This window comes from Dermacentor andersoni, chromosome 1 (assembly GCF_023375885.2).
Source record: "Dermacentor andersoni chromosome 1, qqDerAnde1_hic_scaffold, whole genome shotgun sequence".
Classification (NCBI taxonomy): Eukaryota; Metazoa; Arthropoda; class Arachnida; order Ixodida; family Ixodidae; genus Dermacentor; species Dermacentor andersoni.
In genome coordinates, this window is record NC_092814.1 from 20,192,419 (window position 1) to 20,210,284 (window position 17,866).

Consider the following 17,866-nt stretch of genomic DNA (forward strand, 5'->3'; position numbering starts at 1 on the left):
ATTGTGCGGCTGCAAATCTTGCCAATCTACATGTACTGCTGTGTGCCCTCCCTTGTGTATAGGCCTTTTTAGGTGGAATCCACCATAGGTGAGCAAAGTGCACCGTTTTGGCCCGTTTCAGGATAGTCTAGCTCCTGGCCATGTAATGTTGCCAGTGCTGCTCGGAACTCTCCGGTTACCCCCATTGTGTAGCATGAGGCCTTCGTTCAATTTTTTTAGTGCAGAATATTGTGAAATGGATGGGATTCACTCAAGCCACATGTTTGATTCACAGCCCTCGATGAGGCATGTGGATGTGCAAGCTGTTAAACTTTTATTGCATGGTTCAAGTATGAGAATGGCAAGAGCAAGGTGTGTCAGTCCAGATTGATTCTCATCATTTTTACTTTCCACAATGAAAGTATTCAGAAATAGCCTAGCATTTTTTCATCGGTGTTAGCATTTGCTTCGTGTACTTGCTATTAAGCCTTTTTGATCCCTGCATTGCCAAAAAGAGCCTGGCTTAAGCAAGATGCGTTATTCAAGATTATTTCACAAAATTTGATAATTTTCCATGCTAGATGCATTCAAAAAGTAACTTACCACTGTACTTCACAGTTGACATGTGCATCCAAGTATTGCAAATGGGCTGGCATTGCATTATTTACGTTCTCACTTGCCCTGTTGTAACATTCATTACTTGCAACAGGGTTGGGAGTACAAGTATTACGGTTTTAATTTTGCAGGGATTGCCGGGTGGTGCGTGATCCACAGACGCTCAAATCGAAAGGTTACGGCTTTGTGTCTTTCGTCAAGAAAGCGGTTAGTGTCTTTTCTGTCCGTCACCTGATATATTTCAGCTAGTGTTTGTGCATAGACTACTTTTGCATGTGCTGTGGTATTATATGTATCCAGAAGCCTCAAGACTGTTACCTCACTGTTGACCTGTTCGCTGAGTAACTGTCAGTTTAAGGGCGTAATGCAGTGCAAAAAATTTGGAGGACGCTGAAGCTTCACCTTTAAGAGTAGAACGCAGTAGCATTCAGAGATCCTGTGACTGCTTGCACTTCCCGGTAATTGCAGCTTGTGTAACCGTAATGTTTAGCAGGAAATAGCGGCGGCAAACGCTATGCACGAAGGCGAGTTTTCTGTTAGAAACACGGCCTCTTGAGTTGGCTACGAATGCGTGGAGGCAAGCGCCATCTGGATGGTGGTGTTGCAAGGAACCGAGCTAGAAACACTTGGAAAGTGGTTTATGTTTGAGTTTCTGCCTAACAGAATTCCTTTTTCCGTATATTCAAATAAAGTCGATGCTATCATGTCTGTAGGTAAGTCATACTTTACCAGTTTTCAGACGCATTTTGCTTTCAGAAATTCAATTAGTTCAGTAACGTCATGCACTACGTCAAGGGCCTGCGGGTTTCAGAATTATTTTTCGTACACAAGTAGGTCATCGCTGTATGCGGGAAGCCGATGCTGGATTTTCTGCAACATGGTGCCCTTAACGCTGTCGCATTGAAACAACCACGTTGGCATGCCTGTGTGTCTTTCATCATTGTTGAGTCTTGGCACTGCATTATGTCCAAGTAGTACCAACTAGCCCAACATGTCCCCCTACAATAACAGCCCAGTGTTTACAGCAAGTTACGGCAGATGAATTGACTTTAGGCTGTTTTTTGTCTTGCGTAGGTTTCTGTTGTGCCGTGAATCTTAATTCACAGTTATGCAACGTTGTGGAGGAGAGCATGCGCTTAAAAGTAGCATATATATATGTGTATATGTATAATATATATATATATATATGTTTTTCGTAACATTTATATGTTGTCTGGGTAGGTAACATAATTCTTGTGCAGAAGCTGGATTATTTGAAGAGGCGAATATTAGTAGCACGAGAAATATAAACTCATGTTCAGATCATTAAGAAAAATTTGTGAATTAACTTCTTAATTACTTTACGACACACATTGCAATTTACAAATTGTAGCCGGCGAGTTTGCAAGACGTACCGTATTTACTCGCATAACGATCGCACTTTTTTTGTCAGGAAAATTGACGCAAAGTGAGGGGTGCGATCATTACGTGGGTTAAATTTCCCGCAAAACGAAAAAAAATTTTTTTTTTTCCGGCCCACATTTGCTGCGTGACACCAAAACAAAAATGGCGGCCGGCGGAGCAAGCCGAATGCGCCGAACGCGATTTTATTTTCTTCTCGTGAGTACATTATGTGCATTGAAACAGTTTCTTCTGTATCAGTAATGAATAATATCGTTAATATCGGCAAGTTTGCGGCAATAACGTAGCCATGTCCACTTTGAGGGGACAGAAACAGATGGGCGCGCTTAGCTGCCAGTGACATAGAAACACATGGCCGTCATGCTGCGGAAACTGCGGCATCTGTCGTCACTACTATCCTAATACGGCACGTTTCCGCTAAGGGTGGGTGAATATCTTAGCTGTGTTACAAGCATCGGCGTATGAATAGGGCACACTTTTAACGTATCAGTGTAAACATGGCTACTATGGTTGCCGCTCACGATTTGTTGCGTGCCCACGAGTGCAGATGAGAAGAATCGAAAGGCGCTTTTTTGTTTTGTTGTTGACCACAACCATTATAAAGCCTACACATAATAAAGGCAAGTTTGGTTGCAGCTTTTTTTTAGTCATGGGAGTGCGGAAAGTGATGAAAGTAATGAAATGAGGCATCTACTTAAGAATGTTTGGGGTGTGCAGACCGCTTGGTTTGTATTGAAGAGTCGTTCGCGTAGCATTCGACAGGTGATAAGCGCGATCAATATTAGCTAGACTTGGCACACGACATATCGCTGCGGCAAGTTCGGGGTGCGATCATTACACGGGAAATAAAAAAAAATCAAATTTTGACGACAAAATTCAGGGGTGTGATCATTACACGAGTGCGATCATTATGCAAGTAAATACGGTATTCAAGTGAATCTCCAGAATGACACAGGTTTCAAGGTATTATTTCCCAAAGTGTGGGACTTTGTGTGCACACCTTGGGCCATGCTGGTATTCTGGAACATCTCTTGGAGGGAGGCACACTGCAACAGGGGTTCTTGTTATGGAGCATGCTTTGTTTCTGGGCAGGACGCCGAGAATGCAATTGGAACCATGAATGGCCAATGGCTTGGCAGTCGAGCCATCCGAACCAACTGGGCAACACGTAAACCTCCCGCCAACAGAACTCAGGCCGAAGGTGAGCTTTGAGCAGGCCATGGATTGTGTCCGGCTTTGCAAAATAAGAGCTGTGTTTTTCACTCTCCCTTTTTCTCTGTTTATTATTTTTAATCTGGTTGCTTTTAATTGCAGTCGACATAACCACAAGCACAAAGCCCCTGACCTTTGATGAAGTCTACAATCAGTCCAGTCCTACCAACTGCACAGTGTACTGCGGCGGCATCACGCAGGGGTTGTCAGGTATGTTGCGCCTGGATTTGCATGCGTGAGGGCATCTGGTTGCAAAATGACTGTTTCTGTTCTTGCTTTCAGAGGAACTAATGCAGAAGACATTTAGCAGCTATGGCGCCATACAGGAGATCCGAGTTTTTAAAGACAAGGGATATGCTTTCATCAGGTACGCTTTTGAGTGATGGTGTGTGACACATAAGCAGGCGGGAAGAAGCAAGCACAGAACACATTTGCTATGCCCATGTAGGAGCAGCTAGATTTTCCCTGAATTTGAGCTTGCAGAGAAAAGCAAATGACCGGTATCATCTGGTGAAGCCAATTAAGGGGAGACGCGGGTCTTGAAATGTCAAAAAATCGCAAAAAAGTCTATTTTCGGGAAAGTGCGTTTTCGATACGTTTATACATTCAAGAATCCCTCCGTGAAATCTAGAACCTAAATTTAATCGGAAAATAAAAAAACACACTTAAACGGGCCAAGGTGGCCGCGAAATTGGCAAAAAATTGCCAAAAATGTTCGAACTTCGCGCCGTCGTTATTTGCGAACGCGTTGGCCGGCGGGCGCCATTTTGAGCTTCTTTGGAAGCTGCTTTCTTTGTGCGTATTTTGCGCCGGTTCAAAATGGCGTAGGTGAGGAGGAACCAACGCTATCGCGTCATTTCTGAAGGATGCGCCCGTGCCGCTGATTGGCCAAAGCACGCACGCCCCCCGTGCGCCTCGCTCCTATTGGTCTGGCGCCGTTTGAGTGCCGATTCCCGCGTTCCCGACTGGCTGGTCGCTCTCGTGCGCGCTGCGTGTTTGTGTGGTTTCATCGCGCCGCTGCCAACGTTCGGCCGCTCGCTTCTCGACAGCGTTCGATAAAGTGTCTTTTTCGCTGCCCGAATGGCTGGAGGAGATCGTCGTCTGAAGACTACTACGCGTCAAGCGTTCGGCAAGGCGCGAAGGCGGCCGTGGAATGCGCGATAGAAGACGGATAAGCCTGTCGTGTACCCGGAGTTGCCGGCTGCTGGTCTGCCTGAAGATTCTGCAGGATCGAGTTCCGAGCTGCAACCCAGTACGTCTAGCATCAACACTTCGTCCACCCACGCCTCGCGTGTTGGCGCAGACCGTGTAGATACCGTTTTCTTCACGACCGAAGAAAGAAGCAAGCGCGCAGCGATCGCCGAGAAGGCGAAAACGCGCCTGGCGTCGCAGTCTGCAACGGAACGGAAGTTTGAGCTGCTGGCTGTTGACACGAAAGAGGACGTCAGCGACAGCGGAACGGAACTTGCTATCGTGGATTTATCCGTGGTGCAAGACTTTTTTGGACTTATGCCGTGTTCCGTGTGCGCCAAGAAAACGCTGATGCTTTCGAAGGACCCCGCCAAGGAGTACGGGCTCTGTGCCAAACTTGTGCTGGAGTGCTCCACGTGTGGCATGCGGAAAAGGATCGTCGGAGGCTTCACATGTCCAACAAGGATCACACAAACAGAAATGCTTTGATAAACAAGCTTGCAAAGAGGCACAAGCCACCAACAGACTGCCTACAGTCCTGGGCGTTTATAGTGTGACCTTTTGCTGAATGCACAATTGTGAGAGTGTGCAAGAGATAATTTTTTTTTTTTAATTTGAGTTCTGGGATTTTACATTCCAAAACCGTGATATGATTCTAGACCAATTTTGACCACTTGGGAAGCGCTACAACACAAGCACAGGAACTTTTTTGCATTTCAGCTCCATTGAAATATGGCGACCACCACTGGGATTTGATCCAAATTTTTTGTTGTAGCCATAAACTTTGTGGAAAGGACATATTTTGTTGTGGCAATGAACTCTGCGCAACTTTATTTGCATAGGGATGCCATTTGTGTGCCTTCTGTTCAACAAGGAACTAAAATAGGAATGTGAAGCTCGTGGTGCTAGCTTTTTGGCATTGCTTTCAATGACTATGCATGATTTTGCAACCAATATCTCAATGTTATTTTTGCAAAATGGCCATATATATGTCATGAACTTGTTGCTGAAAGACAGGGCTACATGGTGGTGCAATTTATATTGCCATATTGTTAGTCCATTAAAAGTTACAGTGAACTGAAAGTTCTCTTTTTTTCTCAGCTTCATTTTTTTGGACACCGCACACTGCCTTACGGGGGATCTTCATATGTTCTTTCTAAGTACCAGCAAAATGTTTGGTATCAATATATTTGTGTCGAATGGATCTAGCCGGTGATGCTATTTATTTATTTCTAAAGTTGCCGGCTAAATTTTAATTGCCACTAAATACAAATGGAAATTAGCAAGAATATTGAAATTATGTTTACATCTGGTATTTTTGCATTATAATTGCACTGAGAACAATAAAAATAGCATCACCGGCTAGAGCTACTCTCTGGCGTTCTGGCTGTATACTTCGTTTTTCCTTTTGACAAAGTTAAGGTTCTGAAAAGTCCCGTAAGAAATTGATTGAATTTCTGTATTAAAAACTTTGCATCATTTGTTCTAATGAAGATATACAAAATCTAATTAGATATTTGCAATCAGCAGAAAAAGCTGAACAATACTGTTAAATATCATCCCGTTCACACTAAAATTAACAAAGTTGATTTTGGGACCCACATCTCCCCTTAAAGCAATAACCAATGCAACAATTCAGTGCATTCTTTGCCACTGCAGGCTGAATTGTTTGTTAGGGCAGGAAAATTGTTTTACTGAAACATTAGTAAGGTGCGTGGAATTTTTGCATGGCGACTCGATGTTGAAAAGTATGTTTACACATAGAAACGCTTCTCCGAGCAAACCAAACAGAGCCACATAAGCGTAACACGAACTGCACAGTTGCACTAACACTAGCTATGCACAGACAACGGCGAGATGCACTATGGACTGACAGACGACTGAGCTTCAGATTGTGTGCAGCTGAGAAGTTTCAAGCCAACGACAACGGAAGGCTAGTCTCATCGCCGTTGCCATAGAGCAATGGCAGCTCCCATGCTCAGCCATCAGCAACAGTTTCTGGTGGTGCCAAATGTTTCAAATTTTTTTTTTTTCTCCGTGGCAAATTAAATTTTTCCACTTAGAATTCCTTCGTCAAATTTTGTTGAAGCGGAACGGCAATGAAAAAGTGTTTGTTGTAGTGAGCAATATTTATACGTTGACTCCTTGGAACGCTGAAGGGGAGGCAAAAATTATTTTTTGTACTGGAAATTTCGTTGAAGCGGCGTTCGGCTGTACTCTCGGAGAACTTTCTGTGGCAATGAAGGGAAAGCTAGAGTGCATTCAAGAGCACTTCTGAAAGAAAGTTCCACATTCTCATCCTCATTAGCTTTAAGCTGGGGAAGGGGAAACGTAACTTGATTCACAAAAATAGCGGCAGAACCCATCTAATGATGACGCTCAACGTTAGTGCGTTGAACATTCATCAATTTAGCGACACAACGTACCGTATTTACTCAAATCTAGGCCGGCCCTGATTCTAAGCCGACCCCCGAAAGTTTAAATTAAAAAAAAAAAAAAAAAAACTTGCCTCGAATGTAGGTCAAACAAAACATAGAGGACAGCATTCACAAAACGAAGTCTGCATTTATTGAACATTAACATGCCGAGCTCATTCTACATCAGCATCATTGCTGGGGTCCAGTAAATGCCATCCTCATTGCACTGCAAGCTAAAGCAACTTCCGTTGCCCCCCTCCAATGATGGATGGTTTTCTCATCGATGCCGAAGTCCCACACGTTTGACGCTGCCTGTGTGGCTAGCACAACTTTTTGTTTGAAAGTAGCACATAGTGGCATTGCCTGCTTGGTGGCATTACGATCACGCCACACTAGACCACTCTAGCCATGCCACACGCTAATACAACACAGGTCAAAATTGTGATGTCGCTTGTGTACTTCAGTTGGCTACTGGTGCAGCTAGTAGCGGCTGCGATACTGACTTTTCCCGATGGCGCATTTTTTAAGATCCTGAAATTTAAGCCAACCCTAGAGATAGGTATATGATTATTTTAAAAAAAAAACAACTATCGGCCTAGATCAGAACAAATACGGTGTTGCCACTTTCGAAACGAGTTATGTATGAGCCATGTACTGCAAGGGGCATAGAGTTTCTAAATAAATACCCTAGAGAGAAATCTGGCGCTAGTGTCTACGGGGGCTCTCCTGAGCGTTGCCTCAACCTACATGGGAATGATGAGAAGTACAGGCTTCGGATTGACTTCGATCTTTAGACTAGTGGCGTTTGCTTGCGGTGCAGTAAACGAAGCCATACTCAAATATCGCATAAAATCTAATCTTATTTTGCAGTATCCTTATAATGTACAACACGTTACATAAACTTTGTATGACTTTGAGATTGAAGCATGGTTTACTATGGCTTGTCACCAGGGCACACAGGGTATGCATTCTTGTGCGATTCTGTTCCCGATTTAACGCCAGAGAAACATTATTTATTTTTACAACAGCAGTAACAACCGTGCATGTACTTATATAAAAATACTCAAGTATATATGAAAATAGAAATGTTGTATTGTGAGAAAGTGTTGCGCCCTTGAGAGGAATGCTACCAGTGTCGTCTGCTTTGGCGCCTGCTCGCTGCACAGGCTCTTGAAGAGTGGCACATCATCATCATCATCATCAGCCTGGTTACGCCCACTGCAGGGCAAAGGCCTCTCCCATACTTCTCCAACAACCCCGGTCATGTACTAGGTGTGGCCATGTCGTCCCTGCAAACTTCTTAATCTCATCCGCCCACCTAACTTTCTGCTGCCCCTGGCTACGCTTCCCTTCCCTTGGAATGGCAGAGTGGCACATACCCAGTGCTTTTGTAGTGCAGACTGCCAAACACTGCCGTCCTTGAAGAGCCCTTGTGACGCGAGTTTGGTTCCAGTCAACAGTGGATAAATTTAAGGGATCTTTTAAATTATTGTAGAGCGATGCATTCCCAGTGACACATACATAGTAGCCAAGTTGGAGTCGGACTTTCATTGGCGAACAGCACACACCTACTGGCATATACCGTATTTACACGACTGTAAGTCAACTCGAATGTAAGTCGACCCCCCATATCGCGTGACAGGAAAAAAAATAGAGAGAGCATACCCAAGGGCGCATTCGATAACGAAAATTTATTAGCAGCTGTCATGGTCACTGGACTACTCGTCTTCACTATTGCTGCCATCGTCATCATTGCTGCAGTACCACAGCGCGTCGTGGTCCAGCGAAATTTCACATTTGGCAAACGACCGCACCTGGACATCTTGTGGAACAGCAGCCCACGTCGAACACACCCAACCACAGGCAGCCGTCAGAGGCTCTTTTGACAGGTCTGGTTGGCGTAAATTCGCAGTCTTCTGCCGCCAGCCACTCGTTGTACTCACGGCGGAGCAGGGCCTTAAAATTAAGGCGAAGGTCCGGGCTTGTTTCATGACCATGTCGCACTTCACTGGCAGGGACCGATCACGCATTTCAGCAACATACGCCGCAAGCTTAGCCTACAGCCCTGGAAAGCGGCCAGACTTCGGCATGTGGGAAATTTCTCACTTGCCGTCACGTGAAAATTTCGCATCGCTGCAGTCACCACTCTCGCACCACCCGTTCAAAAACATCAAAATTGTGGCCCTCTGCACAGTGATTTGTTTCTTCGGCGTTAAGGATGGCAACCCTCTTGAACGCTGCTGTGAACGAGTGCCGAACGATTAGTGGGCCTGGAGCACTTATGGCGACTAGGAAAGCATAGAAGTAGCACGTAGCCGGCAGTCAAGTGGAACGCGTCAAACCAATGCCAATGCCTTTGAACAGAGAAAGAGAAACCTGCGAGCAGCCTGCAAGCAGTGTCTGCTCTTCCATGAACTACCGATACTCCCCGCAAGCGCCACCGTACTGAGGGTGCCGCCGCAAATGGGAACATCGGCACTTCCATCAACTATCGACCCCCCCATGAGTGTTGCATGCACTGTAAAACTCTCAAAAATGTTGAAAAACCCTTCCGAAAGCGAACAAACACGCGGGATAGCGAAAAGATACAGGTGGGGCCATAGAGCAAACATAAAATTGTAACTACGTTGTAGCTCCCGTTGGTCTTGCTTTTTTGACGGGGCCATGTTTTGGTTTCGATTGTAAGTCGACCCCCCAACTTCAAACTTTCAAATTAAAAAAAAAGTGGTTGACTTACAATCGTGTAAATACGGTGCCCAGTGACCCAAATTGACCCGATGGTTGGTTTCGAACCACGTTACCTCAGCATGGCAGCCCAATTTGCTCAGGTAGGCAGGAAAATTAGATACAAACATACAGTCGCCGACCGTTTATTCGGACCTCACGGGGACTGCGAAAATGTCCAAATAAACAGGTGTCCGAAAAAGCAGATTACGAAAAAAGAAAATGAAATCCTTTATTTCCACGCACTTATTCAGGCTCGGCAGTATAGGCTTGAAGAAATCGTGAATGCGCCATAGCACGCGCTGTTCCGTTTACGCGCAATCAGATAAGCCTGAATCTCCGAGAGGGTCGTACGGTCACTATAGGCGGCTGAAAGCACAGTCACTGCTTGCACACGCTCCGCATGCGACGGCAGCGTAACACATGGCGCGTCATCTTCCGACTCGGAGTCATCGTCCGGCGGTGCAGCAGAAACCTGATGAATGATCTCGCCATCATCGAGTTCTGCGCATGTCAGTACAGCAGTGTCAGTACCTGTGAAACTGTCAAATGAGACGGTGTCCGGAGTCGCAATGCAACCACTGCGCAGGTCTCTGCAGAACATTTTCCGCGTCAGTGGGGAGCACAACGGAACGCAAGAAATCTTAGGCCTCCCGGCACCCGCTTGCCGGCATTCCCCGGCGCAGTCTACGCGGGCACTGTCGGCGCCATTAGACACTTGACGCAATGTTTCCGTATGCCGCGTTGGATCACTGAAATCTCGATACAGCACAAAAAGCAAACACCACTGTGCCAACACCAGTCGCACAAATGAAAACCGTGGCCCGCTCGCAGCGTCGTGCGCGAAGAAACAAATCAGCTGCTGGATTGTCTTGACATGGCTTACTAAGCTGAAACCGAAACTGCCGTAGAGCCACTTTATCGAACCAGGCAGAAACGATGATGATGAGTGGCGATTTCCAGTAGCGCCACTTCGTGAGGCAGCACGGAGGCTCCGTTCAAAACAAAAATGGCGTTCAACAAGTCGAACCATGCACCGGTCAGAGTCGGTGCGTGGTGCTCTCGATGGAGTTGCTCAAGGAGTGTCCGAAAAATCAGACGAGAGGTTGCAAGGTGTCTGAACTTTCGGAAGTTGTTATACATTATGGTCTATGGGGAGAATGGCGGTGCCACGAAGCTGACCGAATAATCGGGCATGTCCGAATTTTCGGAGTCGGGAAAATTAGTCGGCGACTGTACATAGGTACATTGATACAAACATAGATAGCCCCCGAAAAGTGCATCAAGTACCCTAAAAATACTAACGCATTTCTGCTCTTCTGTGCCTGGCCAAACACAAAGTATGCTCATGCTGTTCCAAGAAATAAAAAAAATGCTGTTGAACACTGCTGCACTGCTTGGTGCACTAACACGTGTCCAGAAGCTACACCCCAACAGCTTTCCCTTCAATGTCTCCAAAAGTTGTCTGCAGGTGTTCCTTGTGTTAAACCTACAGTGCGAAAGATAAAAGGACATCTCACGAACATCGCCCAATCATCACTAGTACTTTGCTGTCGAAGCATTGCGGGACAAATTCAAGCAAATACATGGATCTGTTAAGAAGAAATGCAGTATCCAGAGCTGGTGGTGACCTCCTTGGACCGCCACCATTGAGACTCCATTTATCTGCTTCAATAAAACGGATGGCATATGTACACGAGATGTGAAATTTAAAATATGCAGGGTGTCCCAGCTAACTGGGACCAAGATTTTGAAAAAAACTTATGCGTTCTTCAGAACAGAAATTGTATGGGTGTTAACATTTGTCTAAACTTAGTACCATTTTTTTCGCTCGTCTTTTTTTTTTTTTACTAATTAGCCGAGATAAATGAACTTTTTAAATATAGCTTGAAACGTTCACGCGGCAATAGGAAAGCTGTGGAGCTCCACAAATATTGCCCAACCCAGGCACTTCCAACGAGATAGACTTAGCGTGACTGTTTTTAGTCTGGAAAAATGAAAGCCCGCGGAGTTTAAAAAATACGTGACAGCGCGCTCTATGCGCCCGAATGCGCTGCGGTTACAGCGCTCTCATGAGTGATTTGTAAAAACATTGCCGACGCGTTCCCTTCACTTACGAGAAAGGGCTTCAACCTTTGCTCAGCTCTGACATTACCAACACCAGCTGGCGACAGCACTCCGAAGAACGCACCATCATCAGCTGTTTATTCTGATATGATAAGAGCAATTTTTTTTCTGCCGTTCAAGTCTATGTGGAATAGAAAAAAATACACACAGCACATGCATCATGCATCTGGAACCTGTGCGAGAGAGAGCATCATTTGTTACAACGCCGCTTTTCTTGCAAGCTGTGCCAGCGGCTAGATGCATGTGAGCTCGACTGTCCATTACTGTCGTGCCGCAAAACCGTTTCGAAGAATTCGTTTGCAGTGCCTAAAGCATGCCGTACTCAAGCGAAGCAGAAGGCGAACATGGCCTTAGCCTTGGGAGAGGCACGGGATGACAAGAGAGAAAGCCGCCAAGGTATACCGAAATTGGCAATGTGGGTGAAAACATAGCGCAAACACAATTATGAGGAGTTGCTTGGCACTGAAAGAAATGGGCAACTTCAAGAAGATGCGGCACAGAAAGGGGACCATTGGTGAAGAGGCTGAAGGAGACATTTTGACTTTCATGACTGCAAATTCTCATTCCAGCGTGCGTGATGTGAGTGGTGAGGTCGGCCAAGTCAACATCCGTAATGCGCATTACTGGAGCGATACGAACCCGCATTGGGTGGTGCAAACCAGATACCTTTACCAATGTCATTCAGTGTGTGGTGCGGATCTGATTCAGTGTGTGGTGCGGGAGAAACAACGCTGACTGCAGGCGCCAGTTTCCCGTGTTTTGGTTGGCTGACACCGCTGGCGCAGGGAGACGAACGTAGTCAGTGCAGCTTGGGCTTGTGGTAGTGCGGAGACGTGGAGCGGTGAGTCTCTCGATCCGCTTCGTTCCTTTTAGTCACGAGGCCAACGCGAAGGCTTGAGACTCGTGTGGTGCAGTGCATTTTTCTCTCCGCTTTTGGCACGTGTTCCAGAGCCATGGCCGCGAAAAAACTCAAGAATCTGGATTTTTCAACAAAGGTGGACATCATTTCACGGGTGGAGGCTGGCGTGAAAAAGTCGTCGGTCACCGCGGCGTTCAGAATTCCTCGCAACACCCTGAGCACGATCCTCAAGAACAAAGCCGATGTTAAGCTGAAGGCAGTGCAGTCCAGTCGCCCTGGAGCGTGTCATGTGCGCGTCCCAACCTTTGACAAGGTCGAGAAGGCATTGTACACCTCGTTTTTGAAGACGCGTACGAAGACCATACCTGTTAACGGCCCAATGCTCATGGAGAAGGCCAAATGGTTTGCTGTGGCCTTCACTGGTGGCACTGGCACCTTGGAGCCATTCAAATGCTGGCTGGTGCTTGGAATGACGTGAAGAAAAGCACAGTTGTGAACTGCTTCCGCAAAGCAAGCTTTGTGGTAGCTGCAGACGACGGATGTCTTGACAGTGAAGACGATGACGCTGGATGCCTGGACAGCGAATTTCGTGAACTCGGCATTTCCAGGCGGCGTTACAGCACGCGATTTCGTCAGCGCTGACGACGGCGTGCAAGCTGTAGCGGATCGCGCTGATCGAGATTGTGGCTTACATCATGGGTGACGAGGACGCAGACTCGAGCAGCAGCAAAGTTTCCGACGAAGAGGACCAACCACCATGCACTGCAGCTGAACTTGCATCAGCTTTCAGTGTCATTCGCTGCTGTTGTGGCACAATGGATGGAGCTGGCCTTTCTCATTTAGACACTGTCAACAAGCTTGAGGACAGCTTAATGAACTTGATGGTGCAGAAGAAAAAGCAAGGAAAGGTCAGATTCTTTTCTTCCGAAATAACGTGCTCTGGTCATCGCGCTGTTTTTGTTTTTTTACGTGCCTTGGAGGCATAGATCGGCAAGTTCCCTTTAGTCAAGACATCGGGAAACTGCCTTGAGATGTGTGGAGTTGTTAGAGAAGCTTTTGACATGCATGTATTATATTTCAAAATATCTATATATCGAACTATTTCGTGATCCCCTTCAAGTTCCATATATCCGGAATCAACTGTATATGGATGTGTTGTAAAAAGGTAGTACATGTTTTTGATGCGTTAGTGCCCTTATATAATCTCTCGCCGTAAAGGACAAATATGGTGGCTAGAAGTAGAGGTAGCGCCAACGCCCGTATGTTCACGGCAAAAGCTCGCTTCTTCGATTAATTCCGCCACCACAGTGGCCGTGCTGGTGCTGCAGTCAGCATTGCGATGTCTTTCTTAGCCCCTCCACGTCCATCCCCCACTATCTGTGCGTGAGCACGCGTGATTGTCATCTTCTCGGTTCGACGTTGGGCGCATGTGATTTTTGCAGTGTTTTCTATGTAGTGAAAGATTGCTCATTAGCATGTAGGCTGCTGTTTCGTGCCCTGCCTGTTCCAGCCAAATGGATCCTCCCCTAAAGAAAGCGAAGCAAACGCACTGCTTTGTGCCTTGCTGCATGCCCAGTTTCATATTGTCAAGGAAGACTGGAAGCGTGTCACTTTGTTTTCTGTGCTAAAGGACCCCGAACGTTTTTGAAACGTGGCTGCGGGCTGTCCCCCGGGCTTAGAAATGACTTGACGAGGAATCTGCCCTCTCTGAGCTTCACTTCCATGAACACTTCCATGAACAATCCATTGTGTGGTACTTCACGTACGTGACCAACGGCGGAACAGTCAAGATTCCCCGTGATCGACCCGTGCTTATAAGCAACACTGCCAACAATTTACCCAAATGCTCCATCGCACCTCTCCAAGACCCTCACCACTGCTGTTGGCAGGGGAGGACTTTTATATCCTTCAGATCAGCTGAATGCACCTGCGACATCACTGGAAAACACCCACTGCTTCAGTGTGAAACAAGAAGCAACAGCTTTATGGATCTGGTATCTTTTCTCCAGCTTACAAAGTTTAACCTTGTTGTCCGCCCTGAACAAAAAACAGCACTTACGAATAGAATCGTAAAGTTCTATGTCCTTGCAAGGCTCTATTTCTACGTCGTCTCAGAACGTGAAATGGGACGAAATGCAGGAGTGAATGAAGATGCTAAAGTGCTTCGAGTGCTCTGAAAGAACCTTGCTACAAACTTTTTTTTTTTTTTATCAGCGAGTTTTAGTTGCAATTATGGGCAGTTTCTCTGATTTGTGTCGAGAAGTCTTATTTCCTGAATACAGTGTGCAATAAATGTCGTTTTGGCAACGTGGATTTCGTTGCTGAGGTTCGTGACTGTTTCTGCTGTGCTCCTTCATTAGTTGGGATCCGCGCCATGAACTCAAGTAAATGTAGCTTCTTTCTCGGGCGTGAAAAAAAGCTGCGTTTACTTGAGTTCACGGCGCGTGTTTCCGCGTCGTTAAGTTAAAAGCGCAAGTGAGGACTGAACAGCCTATATTGAATAAAGTTCTACATGCAGTTTCAGCTCACGAGAGCAATTATCGCACCGCACTCAATAGGAAGGAAACTCGGGATTTTCATACGATGTCCGAGCTCACGACAGCCTGCAGAAGTTGATAAATATATTAATCATTGATTGTAATTCATTGCTATTCAGACTTTAAAATCTTCCTAGATTGGGCCAAACATTGATGTTTTTTGATGGAAGATAATGTGTTGAAAGCATGCATGGTCTCCTAAGCCGCGTTTACATGAATGCGACAGTGTTGCATCGCATTTCTAGCGCATCACATTCATGTAAACAGCGGTAATGCGCTAGGAAAGCGCATCGCATTAATGCGCCAGGCGAGGGTAGATTTACGGGTGCGAGTCGACTCTCACGGAGCATGTAAACTCGGGATCGTCGCGTTAGGAATTAGGTTTCCTTTGTAGCAATTGCTACGAGCGGGTGGATGTCTGATTTTCCCGTTATTAATTACTTCTCTTCACCTTGCGGGTTTCCACAGAACTTACTACGTCGAAAAAAGAACTTGCCGCAGGGGGGAACGATGTGAAGGTTGTGGGATCGTTCCCCACCTGGGGGAAGTTGTTTTTTCATCCACTTGCATTTACACTAATTCGTTTCTTTATTTTCATTTATTAAGCACAAGTAATTTCCCCTATGTTGTCCTTGGTGTCAGTGTTTGTTGGCTTCTTATGTCATGCAAAGAGTAAAAGCAAAACTCGGCTAGCTAAGGAGTGCCAAAGCCCACAATATTTGTAGCGACACATAACCTCTGGGACACAAAACTGGTTTGTAGAACACCTCTTATAGGGTATTTTTTCTAGGTAATGAAGAATGCCATGTTTGTGCTCCTTTAAAAGAAATGCTTGTTACATGCAGTTCTTTCTGTGCACAGGTTTGGTACAAAGGAGGCTGCAACACATGCCATCGTGGCCACACACAATTCGGATGTGAATGGCCAGACAGTCAAGTGCTCCTGGGGGAAGGAGGCCACTGACCCCAACAACCAGCAGCAGCCTCAAGTGAGTCCAGGAGACAAGCATCCCTCCTGGCCAGAGCAGCGCAACCCTTCCGCCGGGGTGATCACCCTTCACCTTGCAGTGCTGCACTTGCGATGAGCTAGACTGGTGGAATGCATTTTTTTATCTGCACTTGTTTGCCAAGCGATGTCATTGGGGCAGCCTCGGTCTGTCCCAAGATGTCTGTCAGCCAAGGAACACACCTGTGAATCATAGCCGGCCTCTTGGCGCCCTGTTCTGTGCCAGCATTCTCTAGCACTGCTTGTCAGTCTGGGGACACTCATTGGTTAGAAAGTAGGCATCCTGCTTGCAGCTGCCACTGATACCAGCATTCACCAATCTTCCTCACTCTTCGAAGGGTGGCTTTTGCCTTGCTTAGCCACCACAATTAATGCATGCAACTCATGTAGACATTTCATTTCATGTCAGTCATTTCATGCCAACTGTTCCAACACATTGGTGTGACAGGAGAACCCTCTGCCCAAAATATTTAAACTGGAAAATCTTTTTGTACACTTGAGTCAGTTCAATTTTCTGAAATGACACCCTAAGCAAGCAAATAATTTGTGAAAATTTGAGTGTTTTTGTTATTCTCAAGAGACATGCATTATCATAGTTTGTAGGCATTGTTTCATTATTAGGCACTCTTATTCCTTCTTAATTTGCTCTTAAAATTGACAAAAATGAAGCATTTTCTGAAGTATATATGCAAAAAAAAAAGGACGTGTGAGACAAAAAGTACTTCACAGTCGCCGACCATATATTGAGACACCTTCGCAGCACCGTCACTTGTCCCGTTGAAGTAATGCATAACCATGACCGATAGTTCGGGCGCCCTACAGCACACCATTCGATTTTTCGGACTCCGGCTGCCTGGTCAGGTGCGACATTGAACACCTTGAGAAGCTGGCAGCGATGTTTACATTTTGCTAGGTTGACAACACCATACTTGACAACTCTTCTGAATTTTCCGTAAAATGTACGAATTTCGAGCAGTCTTACGATTTTACGAATTTTGCTTCAAATTTTACAGAAAACATTCTATTTGCAACAAAGAACATTAAAGAATTTAGTAAAACTACACCCTGGTACCTTGCACTGCCACAAGAGGGCTATACATATGCATAGCATCATCATCATCAGCACTTGCAAGTTGCGATTTCTATCATCTACTAGGGGGGTCATGAATCCATACCTGCCAACTCTTCTGATTTTTCCATAAAATGTACGAATTTCGAGCAGTCTTACGATTTTGCGGATCTTCCTTCAAATTTTACGGAAAACATTTTATTTGCAACAAAGAAAATTAGAGAATTTAGTAAAAACTACACCCTGGTACCTTGCACCGCCACGAGAGGGCTATACATATGCATGGCATCATCATCAGCACTTGCACGTTGTGATTTCTATCGTTAACTAGGGGGGTCATGAATCCATACCTGCCAACTCTTCGGAATTTTCCATAAAATGTACGAATTTCGAGCAGTCTTACGATTTTACGACTCTTCCTTCAAATTTTACGGAAAACATTTTATTTGCAACAAAGAATGCTAGAGAATGTAGTAAAACTACACCCTGATACCTTGCGTTGCCACGAGAGGGCATACGTATGCATGGTATCATCATTAGCAGCTGCAAAATTAGTGACTTCTGTCATCTACTAGGGGTTCGCGAATCCATATCTAAAGCTCGATAGTGCCTCTAGCACCTGCGCAAACCTGTTGCCTTGTTGTTGCCTTTGTTCGCGCGGGTTTGGACTTAGTCGGCTTCAGTCACTGTAGTGTTGGCCTCACCTTTTGTGCGACTAGCTGCCGCGTCG

At 45.7% G+C, this 17,866-nt stretch overlaps 1 protein-coding gene across 5 annotated transcripts in view; it reads left to right on the forward strand.

Annotated features, from left to right (window-relative positions):
• The window catches only part of Rox8 (TIA1 cytotoxic granule associated RNA binding protein Rox8), a 230,505-nt gene that overhangs the window by 148,543 nt on the left and 64,096 nt on the right, over positions 1–17,866 (forward strand). For 3 of the 5 annotated variants that reach the window (XM_050193331.3, XM_050193330.1, XM_055061238.1), the window contains 5 exons: positions 726–801; positions 3,088–3,196; positions 3,310–3,417; positions 3,490–3,574; positions 15,924–16,107. In XM_050193331.3, coding sequence (XP_050049288.1) covers positions 726–801; positions 3,088–3,196; positions 3,310–3,417; positions 3,490–3,574; positions 15,924–16,107 — 562 coding nt within the window. The remainder of the gene's footprint in view (positions 1–725; positions 802–3,087; positions 3,197–3,309; positions 3,418–3,489; positions 3,575–15,923; positions 16,108–17,866) is intronic. The other 2 variants (XM_050193332.1, XM_055061239.1) reach the window with 1 other exon arrangement.